Source organism: Acomys russatus, chromosome 4 (genome assembly GCF_903995435.1).
Source record: "Acomys russatus chromosome 4, mAcoRus1.1, whole genome shotgun sequence".
NCBI lineage: Eukaryota > Metazoa > Chordata > Mammalia > Rodentia > Muridae > Acomys > Acomys russatus.
Window position 1 is genome coordinate 11,715,320 of NC_067140.1, and position 20,383 is coordinate 11,735,702.

Genomic DNA, 20,383 nt, shown 5'->3' on the forward strand with positions numbered 1-20,383 from the left:
CCAGTAGGAAACTGGACTCACAAAGCTGCTCACTTCAGGGACCCATGCTCTGAGAGAAAATAAGAACATCACAAAGCTACAGTCCTGATGTTAAATGTCCACCCCTGCCCAAAGCCAATGTGGTCCCCAAGGTTGTTCTATTGAGAGGTGAGACTGTAAGAAGGAGAAGCTCACTGGGGGGTCTGCAATGGTTACTACTGTCAAGTTGATCTGAAACTGAAATACCAAGGAAATAAATAAATCCCTCCTTTGGGTGTGTCTGTAATGAGACCCCAGTTTCCAAAGACAGTTTGATCAGCAATCCGTGACCTACTAAATTGATTATACTTTTGATGCATTCATAATATGAAGGTATCATCCATAGAGAGGTGATGGAAAATAGAAGGTGGGGCCTTTGGAGGATGTAGGTAAATGGCAGCATGACCTTGGGACGCCATCTTTCTCTGGCCAATTCCTGTAGCCTCTTCTCTCTGTTTCTTGTCTATCATGAAGAATTCATTTAGCCACATACTCTGCCACTACAATGGCACTTTGCTCAAGGACATGGGGTCAAGAAGTCAGGGATCGAGCCTTCGGAAAATGTGAGCCAAGACAAATACTTCCTTTCATCCTTCCTTTAGTTGTTTGGTTGGATCTTTGGTCATAGTCATACAAAAGTAACAGTAAGCTCATCTAGGGTTTCCCTTTAAGGGACCTTGGCCTCATCTGCCTTTGCTTCCTGGTCCTCAAGTGAGCAGTTTTGCTCTACCGTATTATGCCCCACCCTTTCTTGCTGTTCTTTCAGTACTCCGCCAAAATTGTCCCAATCAATGGACCATGGGACAAATAAAGTTTGTTTTTCTTTTCATGTAGTACGTACTCAGATATTTTGCTTTCGCAATGACTCTCACATGTACACAGATAAAACTGACAGTACCTGATTGTGACAAAACCTATTGAGGAAACCAAAGCTTAGCACAAAGGGTTTAAGCTACAGAAGTTATAGCTGGAAACCGGGTGAGGGCTCTGTTAGAGGAGGCTGTCAGCGGCCTCTCTGAGAAGCAGCTATCAGGGCAGAGGCCAGAGGCCACAAAACAAGTGAGTTATCCGATTACCAAAAAGAAAAATACTTCAGGCAAAGAGAAAGGCAAATACAAAGGCCCTGAGTCAGAACTGGCTTGGTATCTTTCAAAGAAGGGAAGGATCGGTAGGAAGAGAAGAATTGGTGGGCTCAGAGATGGGGTGAGAAGGCAAGCTTGGGGCTACGGGTCAGGAATCAAAGAGACAGAGAGAAGACCAAGCGGCCATGGCAAAAGTGTGAATGGTGTTCTGAACATGATATAAACAGCTGAAGGGTCTGTGTTTGCGCATGTGCGTACGGCATGCATTCAGAGTGTGATAGTCATGTGTGTGTGCATGTGATATTCACGGGTGTGTGCATGTGTGTGACACTCGTGTCTGAATATGTATGTGTGTGGTATTCACATGTGAGTGTGTGCAGCTGATCAACACCTGGTATCTTCCTCCATCCCTCACTTTCCACATTATCTTCTGAGACAGGGTGTCTCACCCAACCTGGAGACACCAGTTCAGCTAGGCCGGCTGGTCAGTGAGCTACAGGGGTCCTCCTGTCTCTGATGTCCAAGCTGAGAATTACAGACACAAGCCACGATTGCCAGCTTTTATACCTCTAGTGGAGATCTGAGCTTGGGACCCCCAACAGCTTGCATGGCAAGTATTTTACTGAGTGATTCATCTCCATAGCTCTGAAGGCCTTGCAAGAGAATACCAGGCTGTAAATTTTGATTTCTAATTATCACTCAGGGTGATCTCAGTTGGGCAAGATTCAAGCAAGAAGGCAGCTGGAATAACCCTCCAGCCGAACAGAGTGGGGCGTGACAAGTCCAGCCCTCTTCCTATCTTGAGACAGAAAGTTTTGGGACTCACAGGCGTGCATATTTTCATCTGTACATTTCCTGTAGCTGATTTTTATTGTGGCAATAGAGGGGAAAAGCTGCACCAGAGACTGGAGGCCCCAAGAAGGTGAGGATAGTCAGCCCCAATCTGCTCTAACACATGGAAGAACAGAGGTGGTAGTAAGCAGTGGTTTCTACAGTGCCTTGAGCTGAGTTCACACAGGAATGAAGCCAGAACCCACCCCATGGTCTTGTACCCCAAGTCTGGCCTCTGGGTCATATAGACCCTAGATATTTTTAGCATTGTTGTGTGGTTGTTGTCTGTGACTACAGCCAGAGGGAAAACTGACTAAGACACTGACTAAGACAGAACCCATCAGATAAACATAGTTATCCCCATTGTATAGATAAATAGATGGGACCAGGAATAAATGTGTGCTTTACCTGAAGTCACCACAGGTAGCAGAGCCCAAGGCCAAGATTGGAATTTAGATGTGTTTTAACCTACAATCCCTAATCTTGACTCAACCACCAAGCTCCAGTTGGACTCACCTGATGATCCACAGAGCCAGCCACCTCATTCTCTGGAGACACTAATTCCATGTTGACAAGTTCTGAAAACTTGGTAGGGTAGGAAATGGATTTGGACAATACATTTACAAATCACCAATTTCTGACTGTTAGAATGCTGCTGAGTAACTTTGGTGGGGCCACTCAAGTCCTTCAGCCAAGCAAAACACCCTGAAGCGGAAGACACCACAAAGATCAGAAACAGGTGGAGAGAAAGAGAGCATTTATGAGCACTGGCCTGGAACAGGTAGGCACAGGATGGGCTGTCAACTGAGTGAAACCTCAATTACAGAGTAATCTAACATATAGCCAGTACATTATCACAACTCAATAAACAGCTCTTCAGAATTAAGTAATTCCAATTTGCTTTCATTGCGGTCTGAGCTGCCTAGAGAATGCTGATGCTACCTACAGCTAAGATTAGGCTGCATCTTCTAAAGGCATGATTTTTGCTCTGTGAGGATGCTGGAGAGCCAGGCCAACATGTGGGCATGCAGTGTGCAGAGAGGCAGAGACTCAGCCTGGGCTTGCTCTGCTCATCACAACGTGTTCACTTGCCATAGAAGCTATTGCACAGGCCTTCATCCAGCCCCGGTACCTCAGGTATTGAGTGAAGGGGCACTGTGACCTCTCAGTCACAGAGAGGTCACAGTTTGAATGAATGACACACAGTATAAGAGGTGGCCCATGTAACCAGGTGGTGCTGATGACAGAAGGACCATGTACTGAGCCTCAATGGCTCATCAAAAAAAACTAGACACTAGAGAGGACCCGGAGAACTCAGACCTACGTAGACCCTATAACAGTGATGCGCCCCGGCTACATCTTTACGTATCTTATCTTCCCTTAGGCTCAAGCGTTACTGCGTGGGGATTAAATACCTCCACCCCCAGTTTACATTGATCTTAAACGATTTCTCCAAGGCAGCTGAGGTACTGAGTGAGATGTCTTATCCATCACTAAGTCCTCCACTTCCTCACCTGGGAAAACCCATCTGATATACCATTCCTTTGCTCATTTCCAAGACCATGTGTATCAGATACGGCTCTGAGTCCTTCCGCCTTGATCAACTCATTTCGCCTCTACCACATCCTCCCTGGAATAAAATCCTGTAACTCTGTTTCCAGGTGTATCTGCTGATGTCTTGAGACATTTAGATCATGCTTGAAGTCACAGACATGGATCAAGATAGGTCCAGGATTCCAAGCTAGGCAATTTGACTCGGGCGTTACTGTGTGAATGGAAAGAAAACGACTTAAGGATCATTTTCTTTCTCTCATGCCCCAGAGTTAGCTGGATGTCCAAGCCTGACTCCTCAGCCTATACAATCTGTGAAGAGCAAAATCCGTCATCACTCAGAAAGAGGAATGACAATTTGGGCCACTGCTCCAACAGCAAGTGGCCCTTAGGAAAACTCGGTTTCTATTGCTTTTCAGATACGTCTGCTGCTTTCCCTGGTAAAAGGATGACTATTATTTTTCTTTTCATTTTGAATTCAAATATTTCAGTATGGAAGTATGTGAGCCACGGGCTCAGCCAAAACTAAAGGGGGATTTTAGTGGAAAGAGTCCTTCTTCAGAAGATCCTGTCCTCAAATGCTCTCAGCCCTGCCTTCATTTGGCCACAGGGTATATACTGCAGGCTAGCAGGTTTCCTCTGGGTACCACTGAGTTCCCCTGCCTCTCACCGCCTTATGTGTATGGGGCGGGTGTCTGTACCTGCTCACCTGTTATCTGTGCCCCTTTGGCACTGATTATAACATTGTGACACCAGGAGCCGATAAGGCCCCAAGCCCCAGGTCTCCCAGTGTCACTAAAGTATCACACCTCAGACTCAGACCCAACATCAGCTTTCCCCTTAGGATGACCCTCTGCTCCTCAACCTTGCTGGGCTGGCTCTCCCAGCTCTAAAAGAAGTTGAAATAAAACCAATACGCAGAGCTGCAATTAAGATCAAATGAGACAGTTAATGTGAGGGGGCTCATCTATACTCAAGGGACCAAGCACATGGCTTATCACCCACCCATCAAAATGTGGGGGAAAGGCACTGGAAAAAAAAATTGAAATCTGTGCCAAAAAAAGTGGATGAATTTCATCAAGGTGTCATTAAATGGGGCCAGATTACAGAAGGTACCAAGGCACCATTGCCTGCTGTGGAGGAGCTGGAGAGTCTCCCAGCACAGCTCTCAAAGGAGAGAGTATGGGAGAGGGGACGGTTATAGAGCAGCAGTAGCTGCTGGTTACAATGACACACTTGGCTAATGCACCTGGGACCAGAACTCCATACTAGCCCCTTTGCCTTAATTAGGCCTCCATTGGCACAGCCAACAAAGGACAAAGCATATTCCCAGGACCGCCTCTCCAAATGGAGGCAGCACTCCTTCAGCAAGCTCCTTGCCCCAGAAGCCCATGGATTAGCACTCCCACACTTCTTTACTCTGACAAAACAGAAGACTCGGGGCAAGAACAATACTAACATTTCTGGCCCCATTTTTTTTTCTGTGAATACAAATTTTGGGGTACAGTAGTGACTCCCGTAGTCCTTCCCACCCCCTCATCCTGACTCCATACCAGGCAGGTACATGTAAGGAGCCTGAAAGACGGTGAACATAAGAGAACGGGGCATCCCACTGTGGGTCTCCCACAGCAGAGTGGGAAATCAACCATGAAAAAGCGCAGTGAGTGTACCAGGGTACAGCTCAGGAAATTACACATTCACTGAGTATTTGAAAGGCCTGCAAAGGCCACTGTGTCACACGAATCAATCTCATGGGACCAGAAAAGCAAAGATCTGAGCCTAATGTGATCAAAGTGACGGTTTCTTTTATATATTAATGGCACTTCAAGTGAATGGACTTAAAGGTAGGTTGGGTTTTTTTTTTGTTTTTTTTTTTTTTTTTTTTTTTTGCCCCTGGTATTATTTTGTTCATGACCACCTAATTTGTTGATCTCCAGTTAAAGGTTCACGACATTCTGGTGGTGAAATAAGTGCCTGCTGAAACGAATAATTCATTCACACATCACCAGTCCACGGAAATCTTAAGGTTGAGACTCATGAAATGATCGGACCATGAGTAGCCAAACACTAGCAACGTCTCTGGGACAACGAACACAGGATCTGTGCTAGGCATAGCCCTTGAACGGCAACACTTAACAGAGACAAGAAAACACCCTCCCTTTCCCAGAGCTCATGTCTGCAAAGGGAGAGAAAATGAAATCATTCCTGTGGTGTGTGCTAAGAGCTATGTAGGCGCGTTCTTTACTTTCCCTGTTTCCGTGCTGTGATAAGATGTCCTGTTAAAAGCAACTTAGAGGATGGTTTAGTTGGGTCCCAAGTAAAGTCTGTGATGGTAGATAGTCATGGCAACAGCACCTTGAGGCAGCTGGCTACATCTCATTCACAGTCATGGGGCAGAAGGAACTGAATGCTGGCACTCACTTTCTCCTCCCTGTTCAGTCCAGGCCTCTAGCTCATGGGACAGTGCTGGCCATAGTTAAGATATCCTTCCCATGTTAACCTAATGCAGACAGCCCCTCACAGGTACATCCTATGGTAAAATCTAGAGAACTGATGATGGGCAGGCACCACCAGAGCACCTCCACTCCTACAGGACTCTAGGTCCTGTCAAGTTGACGACCAATCTTAGCCATCACAGTAGGAAAGGAGATGAAATGATGTGAGGGAGAGCACATCATCCTCCATGTGAAAATCCACCTGCAGTCAAGACAGTTCAGATCAGAGGGGCCAGCCAGTGATCTCCATTCTGGTCGCACTAAAGCCACCAGTCACACAGAGCCAGGGAAGTGAAGCCAGAGTTTTTACACCAATCCATGGTCAAATAAAACCAAAGCAACAGCAACAACAACAAAAACCCCAGAGCCTTCTGAGAATCAAGCAATTTTTTTCCTCCCTTCAAGCACAGCAGGTATTATTCTACAGCTGGCATAATATGAGCAGGTTCATTATTTCATTCACTAAATATTGCCATATTGAAATTTAATCAGTGAACATTGCAGTGATAAAATGAATACATTCATACACTGCTGTGGCCTATATAAACCGCCAAGCCATTCTTTGCAAAAGCAATATTGCAATACAAAGAAGAAAATCCATAAACGCTTTGGCCTACCAACTCAACTTCCAGAGAATTTACCTAAGGAAAGGATCTGGCTCAGTATAATACATGCGCACACACACACACAAGAAATAACACAAACAGAAACGTCTAGAAACACCTTAATGACTATGAATATGGAGATTCTTAAGAAGAGGAAAATGTGTTATCAGTTACCTTTCTGCTGATGTGATAAACACATGACCAGAGGCAACCTACAGAAGGAAGAGTTTATACTGCTTTGTGGTCATAAAAGAGGAATCCATGATGGTAGAGGGAGGCATGGCAGCAGGCAGCCAGATCAGGAGATGAGAAATCACATCTTCAATCACAAACACTAAGCAGAGAGAACAAACTGTAAGTTGGCTAAGGCTGAGGCAATTGCCTCTCAATGCCTGTCTCCCGTGATGTACTTCCTCTAGCAAGCTCTGCCTCCTAGAGGTTCCATGACCTTCTCAAAAAGTGCCAGAAACTTGAAGCCACGGTTTCAAGGTGAACAAGCAGAAGGAAACTGAGAAAAATCCTCGAGTAAAGACCATTTGGGAGGCAGGTTCACAATTTCAACACCCTTTTGAAATACTGTCATTATATGGAACTCTCCATTAAAAATCCCTCACAAACAATTCTGAGAACATTTCAGTGGGACGTCACTGAAGCACAAAGGACATGCGTTTGTCTTGACTTAAAAAAACAAATTTAATTAACATTTGGAGGTTGCTTCTGTGTTATATATCCCACATGTAGGCATCCCATATGAGAGAGTGTTGGGGAGTGCAGTGACTAGAAATCTGCCTGGCGCTGTTGAGAGGAAAAGGAACAACAGGGTAAGAGAAGGAGTCTGCTGTGTAAAAATGGCGTGGCGAAGGTCCTGTAACCAGCCACATGGGAAAATCGTGGCATGGTGGTACTCACCTTTCACAATCAGCTCTGCATAGTTGGAAACACCAGACCCACCATCTGAGCGGATCACGCAGCGGTACTTGGAGACACTGCGTTGAGAGGTGTCTGCCACACTGACTGTGGCTGAGAAGCGCCTGTGGTTGACCACTCGAGTGACCATGAGGGCCGTGTCTCTGCCATTCCATTGCTGAGGACACAGGAAGGGAAGAGGAGAAGAAATCATAGCATCACAGGCTTCCTGGAACCATCAACATAGACCCCATGACCCTTGCATGTTCCCGACGTGCATGGCTTTCCTAAAATATAAGGACACTTTCTATCTAGGTTGAACTATGGCTCTGACTTAAAAATAAATCTAAGCCACCGAATGTACTAGCGCATGTCTTTCAGCCCATCACTCTAAAAGCTGAGGCAGGAGGCTTACATGTTTGAGGCCAGCCTACATAATAACACCCTTTCTCACAAAATATGAAGGAAGAAAGAGAAGGATGAGTCAAGAGGAGGAATGTCTGGTTGGAAGAATCTGGGGCCAAAGCGCCTCCTAATCAGCCCACTCCTTGCTCAGCGCACATTTGGAGCTGGCTCCTTTAACTGTCTTCCCTCCTACTTTCTTTCATCCTCAAAGACTCAATACTTCCCCAAAGCACATTAACAAAACCCATCCCAAGCAGAGCATTAGTAACCAGCCTGGCTTTCAGCACCACAACTGGTGGTCCATGGCTCACCCACCCATAGACTTTGACCCCACCTGCTCTAGGCTGTTGCTGTGGATAGGGGATGCTCTACCATGCACTCTTTCCTCTGCCTGGAATGTTCTGTGCCCCTGAGAACAGCCCTTCTCCCCCCCTCCACCAGAAAATCCATATTCAGCTCGCCCCAAGCTATAGGTAGTTCCCTCTTCGTTCAGGCAACCATCTCAAAGGCAGCCGTGCCTCTCTGTGCTGTACAAACTTTCTACACATCCTGGCCCATGACTGGTCCCAAATTGAGACTCTAAGTCCCTCCCCACCCCCCCAAATCAAGACTCCATTTATTTCCTGTGCCTACTGTACCAAGATTTGAAAGATCACAGCAAATACACATATGGGGTTTGTCTTCAGCAACCCAAGTTTTAGGCCTGATGTTCTGGGTTAAATAGATTCTTTCACAGTAGCAAGCTGTAATCACTGGCAAGGCACGCATGCGGATGCATTTTGAGTGGATATTTACTAAGCACCTAGTCTATGACAGACCCTGAGCTGGGTGCTTTTGTATAATTCTCCGTTTTAATCTTCACAGCCTTGTTGAGGTGTGCATTACTGCCGTGCTTCTCAGAAGAATCAAATGTCAAAGAGGTTAAATAAATATGTAGAGCAAACACATCCCTCATCCAGGCTTTCCAGCATCAAGTCAAACATTTCCTCCTGAGACTTTATCCTCACTGCCTGCTTCAATGTAATTTTTATCTCTAAGGTGAAATGAGGGTTTTTAATTGTCTGGTTGGGTCTAGAGAAACCTGGCGATGTATGACGCCCAGGCCCACAGTCCTTCCAGACGCTATCTCCATTGTTTCTTCCACAAAGTAAATAATCTCTCCGTGCCCATAACCCATTTTTCATATGTCGTTGTCCCACCTACCTTCCCTCACAGACACGTTAAAATGCAGATACAGCAACAGGCAGGGCCACCTGTTGTTCATCTGCATGGTGACTGATAAGGCAACTGAGGATTACCAGCGCTGTCAGGATACAGCGAAGCAAGAGACAGGAAACAGTCACCAAAGCTCCCACCAGAGGGAAGGACCTTCTCCAAAATAGTCAGGAGACTCAAAGGGGACATTTTCCTTCATTTTATTGTTTTAACATTCTTAAGACTTTTTGCCTCAAACATATATCACCTCTACATTTACAAATATTAAAGTAAATGTCACTTTCAAAAGTCAGGACAGCAAGAGAGGTAGCCATAGCCTCTCTCCCAAGCCACAAATGACCTAAGCTGGCCAGAGTAAAGCCAAGCAAGAGATCAGAAGTTCCTGGGACTGCAGCTGCCGACCACCTGTGCATGCCTTGGTGTATCCTTGAAGGAGAGGATACAACTTAGACCCAGGCACGAGAAGCTCACACACACACACACACACACACACACACACACACACACACACACACACACACACACACACCCTTTCACATTAGTGCAATGAGGAGGTAGAGAAGATTCTGATAAATATGAGAATCGAACTCTGATTTGAAAAAGGTACTGAATGGATAAGGGGAAGCAGACGTCAGAAGATACAGGTACCCAAGGGGTCCATTTCCCCCATTTCTTAGCAAGGTGGTGTATGAATACTATAGTGATACAGATAAGTCTGTGATGGGCAATTAAATAGACACTGTCCAGCTGGGTGTATTTATAATGTTTTCATCTCTTTGCCTCTCCCCTCCCATCTCTTTTCTCCTCCCCACAAAGCTGCCCGCTGGTGAAGTCACCGTGAGGAAGAAATAAGCAGGCGCATGAACAAACACTGAGCACGTAAAGGAACATTCTGGCATTACAAGAGTTTTGCAAATTAACCATGAAATTAGCAAAAAAAAAAAAAATGTTGTTAGTGCAATAATAGCTCCAAAAGATGTCCATACCCTAATACCTAGAACCTGTGAATATATATATATATACATACATACATACTCAACAAAAGAGACTTGAAAAATGATTCAGTCAAGAATGTTAAGATTCAGACTGTCATTTGGAGTTATCTTCCTGGGACCAACATATCGCAGGGTTCTCACGTTAAAGCGGTGTTGGGGGAAGGCAGAGGGGGTGATGGGAGTCAGAGAAGAGGGTATAGATAGAAGGAGACAACTGCTCATCTGATTCTGAAGGAGAGAGTCGGGAGCCAAAGAGGTCATGGGTAATGTTTATAACATGGAAGGGAATGGATGCTCTCCAGACCCTTACAAGCATACCCAACATTTTGTCATTGTAAAACAGCATTGGCATCTACAAAGTTCATGTTTAAAAGGCTGTGCAAGCAAGGCTGGAGTGGTGGCTTAGCAAGTGAGGGCCCTGGCTGCTCCAGAGAATCTGGGTCCGGTTCCCAGCACTCACAGAGTAGATCATAGCCATTATAGGCATCTACTGCCCTCATCTGGCCTACTCAGACACTGAATGCACATGGTACACATATATGAGGGAAAATACTCACATACATAAAATTAAAATATATATATAAATTTGACATTAAAGAAGGACCACGCCACCAAATACCACAACAATCACAACAACTTCACAACTTTCACATTCACAATTTTGCGGTGGGCTGCATTCATAGCTGTCCTTGGCCACATGCAGTCTCTGGGTCATAGGCTGGTCACACCTTCAAGGAACATGGCCTACCAAAATCTCAGCGCCACGCAGAACTCACTGAGCGTCCTTTCTGACTGCTCAAGTCTACAATGGCAGAAAAAACAAAAATTTTGTTTTCTGAGTCGTTTGGTTTGTAGAATTTATTTCAGTACCAATAGGAAACTAATACTAGAAGAAAGCATTGGTTAAGTATAAAAGCTGCGTCCTGCACATTTGCATTTTATCTTGATGTTGCCTCCAGTATTATTTACTTATCTTCTTAATGATGTCAGATTCTGGCAGAACTGAAGAGGATTAAGTGCCTTCCCCTGAACCGTTCACATTTTTTTCTGTTCTGCTCCTGAACTGAGACCCTTTCTCCCACTGAAGGATAGGAAATTGCAGGTTGTCTTATAAAATCTATGGAAAACAGGCCTTTTGATAATCATACGTGTCATAATGGGAGCAGGTAACAGCGGGGCAGGAGCAAGCAGGAGGGCCCAGAATCAAGGCAGAAATAGTGCCGTGATGGACCATAGGCAAGGAGAAATGAAGGTTAAACTCAGAGAGATGAGCGTTCATGGGGTGAGCATGTGCGTGTGGCTGGTTCAAACAAGCCAGGGAAGGGCAGGTGAAGGGTGAAGATCAAGACAGACGAGCAGGAATCTAGGATTCCGGAGGAAGAGCTCACAGGCACTCTACAAGACCAGGAAAGAGGTGCCCAGATGGGAAGCGACTTGGCCAAACGCAGAAGAGATTCAAACACGATGAGGGTGTGAGAAACGCTCGTCACAGCTACTGTCCCAGCCCCAGATGAAGGAGATGTAAAGGGAATAACAGGAGGAAATGGTGGTTAAACAAGAAAAGGATCAGAAATCTAGGTCCACGGGCTTGATTGACACAGGGAACATCTTACTTTTCATTTCTGTTAGCTGATGAAGTACCTTGACAAAAAACAAATTCTGGGAGAAAGGGGGTTATCTGGCTCATAATTTTGTGTTAAATCCACCCCATCAGGGAGTCACAGGGCAGAAGCCTAAAGCAGCCAGTCACGTCCAGAGTAAAGAGGAGGGAGAAACAGATGCATGCATGTTTATTACTGAACTAGCTTTTTCTATTCTCCTGCATAAAATATATGCAGCCCCCCGGTATAAAGCCAGGGACTGGCACCTCCCACTTTCAGACCGGGTCCTTGTTAGGCACTCAAGACAATCCCCTACAGACATGTTATGGGCCGACATTTCAGACAGTCCTTCACTGAGACCCGAACTGTGGCATGAACACTTAGCATTGTGCGTGCCACCATGCCACGTTTGACTATCCATGCCATGTTGGACTGTTACAACTTTTGTTTGAGTAGCTGAATTAAGAGAGTTTTTTTTTTAATTATTAAATCTAACAATTTCTGAAATGTCCTTAAACATGCTGCTGCCATTTGGTACTATATACTTATATAAAACAGAGTTCTTATTGCTGGCAATTATAAAATTAAGATGTTGGTCAACTCTGAAAAGTGATGAAGAGGCTCTCTATCCTGGAGTATCAAATATTCAGCCAAGATTTAATGCTTTATGGAAAAATTAGTAAGCATATCCATTTGATTAGAAGTCAAATTGGCTTTCATCTTCAATATAAAATTATGTGTATACCAAGAATTTAAAAGTATTTCCTTATAATTTATTGCCAGTGAACATCTGATTTACATGCCTGTCTTACATATCCTATATACCCAGGGTAAAAAAATTTTCAGGTTTAAAGGTTGTCACTAGTGGAAAGGGAAGTCTTTGCCTAGAAAAAGTGTTGCCCAGGAGCCAACACTTGAACTTGTGGCTAGTCGTAACTCATATAGCAAGATGAGGAAATTTACATGGCTGAAGGTGGTTCCTGGAGGAGGGCGGCTAGCGCCTTAGGTAGCCTGCATGCGCAGGCTCAGGGAATGAAGACGCTGGCTTCTAAAGAGGCTCTAATAAGGACAGCAACAGCATCCATGCTGCCTGGCACTTTCCTGTCTCTACCTTCTCCTACAGTAAATTACCCATGATGGCCCTGAATTCAAATGAGCATCACTCTGAAATTAGGATTCTGAATAGTTTGCTTCCATAGGTGTTGCTGCTGTTGTTTATTGGAACTGGCCATGGTAGAATATTGGCCACACAAAGAGCTCAGGTTTTCTGCAATAAAATAATGTTTCCTAATACACACACACACACACACACACACACACACACACACACACACACACGAATTGCATGATTGAATTGGATACTTTGTTCAACTTAGGATTAGTGTGAACATTGAAGTAAAAGTCAAGCTAATATGATTGTGTCTTAAGATCTTAAAACCATCTAATCTATGCCCAGGCTGGCCTCTTACCACATAGCCCAAGATGGTCTGAATGTCCCAAGGATCCCTGGCATGCCTGGGATATAATTCTGTACCACACTTGGTCCTAAGTGGCATTTTTGAGGGCTTGGTTTTCATTCATCACTGTGCACGCTGGGTAGCATACTGAGGGTTACTTCTTTCTTTTAAAATCCCTGGGAAGGTTCTCGGGGGAGGGGGAGGTCCGTGGACCAGCCACCCCAGTAGCTCTGGGGAACTTGTTAGCAGTGTAGGGTTTTAAGGAGAACTGCAGCTGATCTCCATTTGTAGATGCTGTGACTGGTGCTCGGACTCCGAGTTTTCTCCCCTTTGCCTATTCTATTATTAATCACTCTGGAAATGTACTCATTATTTTACAAAACAGAAAACGAGAGACTGTGTGGTGGAGAAGGTATAATTTCTGCCCAGAGGAATTTACAGGCTGAGGAAAGATTCTAGCAAAACAACAAAAAGGCAAAAACATAAACACGAAATAGAACATTGAAACAGCCTACTTCACAAAGGAAAAGCAGGGTGGGCGTGGACCAACGCTTGCTCTTAGCGTAGCCTACAGCAGTGGTTTTCATGGCTGCTGCTCAGGGCCACATCACCATCCCCTGTGGAGTAGGAATGTGAGCCATCAGGCCATGGCTTAGACCTCTTCGACTGGGGACTCAGATGGACTCCAGTCACTCTGGTTATTCTTATCATAGGAAAGTGATGCTTGATAAAGTATGTCATGGGTCATAATAATTAATAGTCCTAATTAAACATGTGTGATGGTGAACATCTCTGACCCCAACCCTTGGGAGGCTGACACAAGAAGGCGGAGTGTTTGAGGCCAGCCTGGGCTATATCATAACAGCCTGTCTTTAATATATTTAAAGCCATCTTAGAGTAAAGATGGAGGAGACACCGAGAAATATGGCTTGGAGTAGAGACCTTGTGAAAACTGCAGATTGGGATTGTCTGGTTAGCGGGAGAGGCCTGGCATTCTTCATTTTTAGCAGATTTCCAGGTATACTGCATCTGGTCTGTGAGTCCCAGTAGAGCACAGCGTTATGTGACTTTGCTGAGGGGAGGAACTGAACCTAGGTGATCTCTCCCAGGGACAGGCTGTTCGCCACCAGCACCCACTGGTTGTCCAGTGTGTATGAGGCACAGTTAGACTCTGGCTCTGTAAAGAAACGTAGACCCTGCAAGCTCCAGACACTTTTGTTTGTTGGAAAAGCACCTCATTTCATCTTACAGGAAACGAATGCTCTGGCAGGCCTGGTTGTCTGGGAATGGTGGCAGCCTCTAAGTCGAAAACACACATGTAAGAAGGAGTGTGAGATAGATATAGATGTGTGTGTGTGTGTGTGTGAGAGAGAGAGACAGACAGACAGACAGACAGACAGAGACAGAGACAGACAGACAGACAGACAGACAGACAGAATCAAGTTATAGCAGCTGATAGAGCACTAGGCAGATAAGGTGAAGACCAGTCTAGGGCCATGGTTCTCAGTTTTTGGTGTTCATCAGACTCGCATACAAGGGAACTCCAGAGGCCTGCACTGATGGTATATAATTGTCCTCTCCAACAGCTCCCCAAATGACGCCGATGCCAATGCCAAGGACCTTGATCTGAAGCCCAACAACTTGAAATCTAATCTCATCCTCAGGCCTTCAGGAGAAAGCAAGGAGGCAAACAACACCCACCCCACCCCCCGCCCCAGAACACGCAGAACGCACAAATCAAAAGCTGCTGCACCTCTAGGACCACTTCCGGGGGCTGGACATTGTTTTACTGCACCAAAAGACTAAACCCAGCCCAGGCTGTATGTACACAGCCACATTCCTGACCTCAGGGTGACTCATTCCTGCTTGCAGAAGGTTACCGGAGTTTTTGTCTGGTTACCAACATAACCAGCTACATCTGGTGAGAGAAGGACATATATTCTCAATCATCCAAGGATAGGACACATGCTCTAAACAGAACAAACAGGTCTCACAGCCTTCTGCTCAGTCTCACGTTTGCCAATGTTTCTCTCAGGTTAACAGTTGCCCATGAAATAAATCTATCCATCTATCTATCTATCTATCTATCCATCTATCTATCTATCTCTTCTCTGTCTCTCTGTCTGTCTGTCTCTCTGTCTGTCTCTCTCTGTCTGTCTCTGTCTGCAAAAGCAATTTACATTTCACCTTCTCTGGGTTTGCTTTGTTTGGTGTGGTAAGCCTGCTTCTCGGAAGCTCACAGCCTAGAAATATTTACACTTGGCATCTCTGTCCCTAGTAGACACACACACACACACACACACACACACACACCTTTCCACCATCAAGTAGGATCCCTCTGTCTGGGGAGCCACCCAGGGAAGAGGTATGCCTAATGCACAGAGCACACTCTATTCGCCCGCTTCCTCATTGCCTATCAAGGTGTCTATCATGACCTCAATGTTTTGCTGCCCCCCTCCCCCCGCGCCTTGACATTATTCCTTTCACAAAGACATAAGGCATAGCCCTCCCCTTCAATAAAAGGCTATCAGCTGTTATTATTTCCGAGAGAGGAGCCAGGCTTTCAATTGATTTGTAATTGGAATAGATGAGGACAATGCTGTCTTTAATAAAAGGGAGCGGTTGCTGGTTCTCCACAACAAATTGTATGTTCGCCACATAGTAGACATTCTAATACAGAGTCTTGCAAGCTAGTTTGAGCTTTAAAAAAAAAAGCAAGTAAATAAATAAATAATCAGGTCCAACATTTCCAGCTGAAATGGTCTGATTGCTCCAGGAGTCTCCCAGCCAGCAAATATTTAGGTGACATTCCCACAATCCACTCGTAATGAATATTCTTTTCACCCTCAGTCCTCTCTGCAATGGTATGACATTTGGAAACTTACTAGAATCGCGCCCATCGATTCTCTTAAGAGCACATTTGTACCTTTTTTGGCAGTCTCTAAAGAATAGCTTTTGATTATTCTTTATTAAAAGTTAAAAGAAACAGAAGTAGACATAAATCATTTTTGATTAGCTGTACTGAAACCCTTCCAAGGGCCCACGGCATTCACGGCCAGCGGCTCATTTGGGTCTAACGCCTGAGTCCAGAGCTCCCACAGAGTCAGTAGAGGACTGGTGCAAGCCTCTCAGTGGGCCACAAGCTTGCAGCAAAGGAGACAAGACAAGCAGGTGGGGGAGGGCCTGCACATTTGTCATCTCCCAGTGACAGCTCCCTCTGCTTGTCCATCCCTCCAAGCTCCAGAGGAAGGCCACTTCCTCTGAAGTTACTCCCATATTGGCTGTGCAACCCCCTGCTTTCCTCATCTTGCTGCCACCAGCCCCACCTGTCCCCACACAGTCTTCCCACTCTGTGATAAAACAGTTAAGTGTTGTATTGTTCATGGGTCTGTCTTCAACAATGCAAGCTGAACTCAAAGGGAGGGGTCCTGAGTGCTCTCTGTCCTATCCCAGCTCCTAGCCAAGCAGGAAGTTAGCTGATCTGGGATAAATCCTGAAAGCAAAGGCTGAGGAGGGGTGGAGAAAAAGACACAAAGAAACAGCATGAGAGAGAGAGAGAGAGAGAGAGAGAGAGAGAGAGAGAGAGAGAGAGAGAGAGAGAGAGAGAGAGAGAGGTATATAAGAGAAAAGTTGCAGGTCAGAACTCCAAGCCAGGGCCCTTTTAGGTGAGCTATACATGAAAGAGGAAAGGAGGGCCAGGTGTCCTGCACAGGTGAGACTGTTTTCCATTTATTCTTCTCAGAGCTGGATATTGAACCAAGGGTCTCAGCACACACTAGGGAAACACCCTCCCAGGAGCTCCATCCCTAGCCTGAGCTATCTGTTGAGGCATTTGTAACTTTTAGGTGAAGAGTAACAGAGAAGTTAAAAGATCAGATGCCAAGGCCACAACTCAAAAAAAAGATTGACATTACTGGTTTTTGTGCTTTAGAGCCTATATCTCAATAATGTTTATCAATACATATTAATTTATAGTTTTCTTAACGTAGAGTTCCCCAGCTATGACACAGGTCTCCCACATTGGAACAGCAATCTCCACCCATCTCCACCCCAGCATCCCCATGAGGGACAAAGGACGTGAGCACAAGCAAGAAGCTCACTCTGACTGTAGTGTCAGAAGGAACAAGGCTCCTTAGCTCTGCACCAGGAGTCCAGTGTCTTCTGTCAGCATCTATGAAACTGTAGCAGGCAGCAACCTTGTTAGCCTAAAACAATCCCATGACAAGGATTGACCCATGGCCTCAGTGACCCAAGAGGTCAGGGAGATGTTTATGGAGGGGCTGCTCGGTGTCATCAAGGGCTAAAAGAACAGTCAAGTCCAGACAGGAACTGTACCAATGGTGGTTTGACTTAGAACATCGCCAACTTCACAGAAGTGTGAGGGTGATATATATTAATGTATCTATTATGTATCTATATGTATATTGTGTAATATATAATATATATGTATGTATTTCAAAGTGTGAATTTTCATTTGTTCTTTGGCTAACAGTATGTGCTACACCATTATAGCTAGGAGCCCCGGTTTCCAGTCAGTCAGCAATGAGAGGAAGAGGTGACTGGAACTCCAAAATACACTGCATTGCTGAGCTATGGACCCTTAGCTTGAGTGTACTAAATGCACTTTAAATGCCACTTGTAGTCAGGATGGGCGGATCAGGATGTGACTCCATCCTTAAGCCAAGGAACATCTGTATAAGGACTGATAAGCATCCTTTGGTTTTAACAAGGAATACACTACTGATATTTACAAGGGTGACTTTTAGAAAGAAATAGAAGCTAAAGACAACCACACTGCAAATATCATCTTATATTTATGAAACATGGCAAAGGAGGAGACAAAAAAGCAAAAAAGAATCCAGAAAGGTCTGCTTGAATAAAATTTCAAGCATATTTTTATCTCGCAGATTTTCTTACAGATTCGGGAAACTCAAATATATTTAAGTATCTAGTTCAGTGGATGGAAAATTAGAGGTATGAATGTGCAGTAAATACAGATATTTAGCTGGTGTGTGTGTGTGTGTGTGTGTGTGTGTGTGTGTGTGTGTGTGTGTATGTGGTGGTGTCTGGGTGTGTGTGTCTGTGTGGTGTCTTTGTCGTGCATGCCTGCATGTGTGTGTGTGTATGTGTGTGTGTGTGTGGTGTGTGTGTATGTGTGTGTGTGGTGGTGTCTGGGTGTGTGTGTCTGTGTGGTGTCTTTGTCGTGCATGCCTGTGTGTGTGTATGTGTGTGTGTGTGTGTATGTGTGGTGTGTGTGTGTATGTGTGGTGTGTGTGTGTATGTGTGTATGTGGTGGTGTCTGGGTGTGTGTGTCTGTGTGGTGTCTCTGTGCGTGCATGCCTGCATGTGTGTGTGTGTGTGTGTGTGTGTGTGTGTGTGTGTGTGTGTGTGCACGCGCGTGGTGTCTGTGTGGTAGGACAGAGGCTGACATTATATATCTTCCTCAGCTGCTTCCTCTTTCCCTCCCCCCTTCTCCTTCCCCTCCCCCCTCTCTCCCTGAACCTCCTTTTGTCTGACTCAGTAGGGTGGCTGGCCAGCAGAGCCAGGACTTCTCTTCCCTTTGCTCCCCAATCCCTAGGATTACAAGGAGTGCACCTGCTGAGAATTAAACTTGGGTCCTCACGTTTACAGGGCAAGCACTTTACCCACTGAGCCACTTCCCCAGCCTGAAGTTACATTTTCTGATAGGGATCCACCTGCCAACAGTGATTGGATTTGGTGTGGCAAAGCAACATGAAGGAGCCCAAGGCTTCAGGATACAACCCACTTCTTTGTCGTGGCTCTCCTGCTCTGTCCCAATCTGACCCTGACATCTTCATTTACCCTCTAATGTTCAACCTCTCTGGGGGTTGTTAATGTCAGCTTTTGGAAAGATCATAGTGAGCATTAAAGATAGTTTGTGTGTAGGTCCTCAGGACATGTCCGTGGCTATGCGGACCGTCCTGGATTTATCAGTGTTGTGCTTCCCTGACTGCCATGCCAAAGCCCTGCACACAGGGACATAGGTTCAGAGCAGTTGGAGGAGGAGATGCTTCCCTTGGTGCCCTCAGTGTTGGTAATCACTGTTTCCCCATGGGATTAAAGTAACAAGTTAACTGGGAGAATTGCTGCTATGCCGACTGACAGGCGTGCCGCTTTATCTTACAGCCAGGTCCAGTTGATACAGAGTGATGGGCTCCCAGAATGAGAGCCTCCTCCCAGAACCAGAGAGCACCCTGTCTGGCACCTGGGATTGTCTCAACCCATACACAAACCACACTGAGATCTATGCCAAGCATTTGGGCACATAGCCTCCTGTCCTGTCCGAGGCAGCAAGTGTTATTGCTTGTACAGTCTCCCAGGGGAGCATAGTCTTTGTAGAGAGGCCTCAAAGGTTAGCTCCATCGTGGGGCTGACAGGTTTGCTCTAGAGGCCATGAAGAGTGGGGTGAGGGTAGAGTCCCATCAACCAGGCATTGTGAGAAGAAAGGAGGACACGGGTAGAATATTCTAAACACTCACTTGGACGAACAGTATGCCTGAAGGAAACTGGTCTGTGTCCTCTCAGGAAGCCAGCACTTCCACTGCAATTGCCACTCGACCCTAGGAAAGCCTTCCTACCAGCCCTAAGAGAAAGTGACCATTTTGCTCCTTTTTAATGGCATTTTTTGTTTATTAGTTCCCTGTATTCATTTTAATATTTTAATGAAACAGAATAGAGAATAAAAGCTTTACATGATCTATTATCATAGTTAGTGACATTGATGTATGCTTATTAGCATTCTAAATGTGTGTGTACATGTATGCATGATATATGTTATGTATATGCACTACATAAGTATATAACTGTGCATATATTTATGTATGTACATGTGTTTTTTCATTAAAATATTAAATATGTCAACTGTTTTATAGCTTGCACTTTTCACTTAATTACATACTATGAGAATGCCATTAAGTCTCTGTCTACTGTCTGATATTTAATTACTTCATCCCAGCCTTTATTTAATTAGTCTCTCTTACAGAATGTTCTAGTTCTTTCTAAGTTTTTTGTCTAGCTGTTTATAGTTGCAGGTACATCTCTGTACCCGTTTCTGATCATATCCTTAGAAAACTGCCATAAATGAAGCTAATTTTGGAAAAAATATGTGCATGCATTGAAGGTTTTAGATTTCATGTGCCTACTTATCTTCCAGAAAGGACAGGTCCGAATATCTACCACATCTGCTTGTGTGTCTATGTGT

General features: G+C 45.1%; 1 protein-coding gene across 1 annotated transcript in view; it reads right to left on the reverse strand.

Moving 5' to 3' along the window:
* Ptprt (protein tyrosine phosphatase receptor type T) overlaps nt 1-20,383 on the reverse strand; it is a 1,134,114-nt gene that overhangs the window by 697,932 nt on the left and 415,799 nt on the right. The window contains exon 6 of the mRNA XM_051143721.1: nt 7,492-7,666. Within this exon, the coding sequence (XP_050999678.1) occupies nt 7,492-7,666 (175 nt within the window). The remainder of the gene's footprint in view (nt 1-7,491; nt 7,667-20,383) is intronic.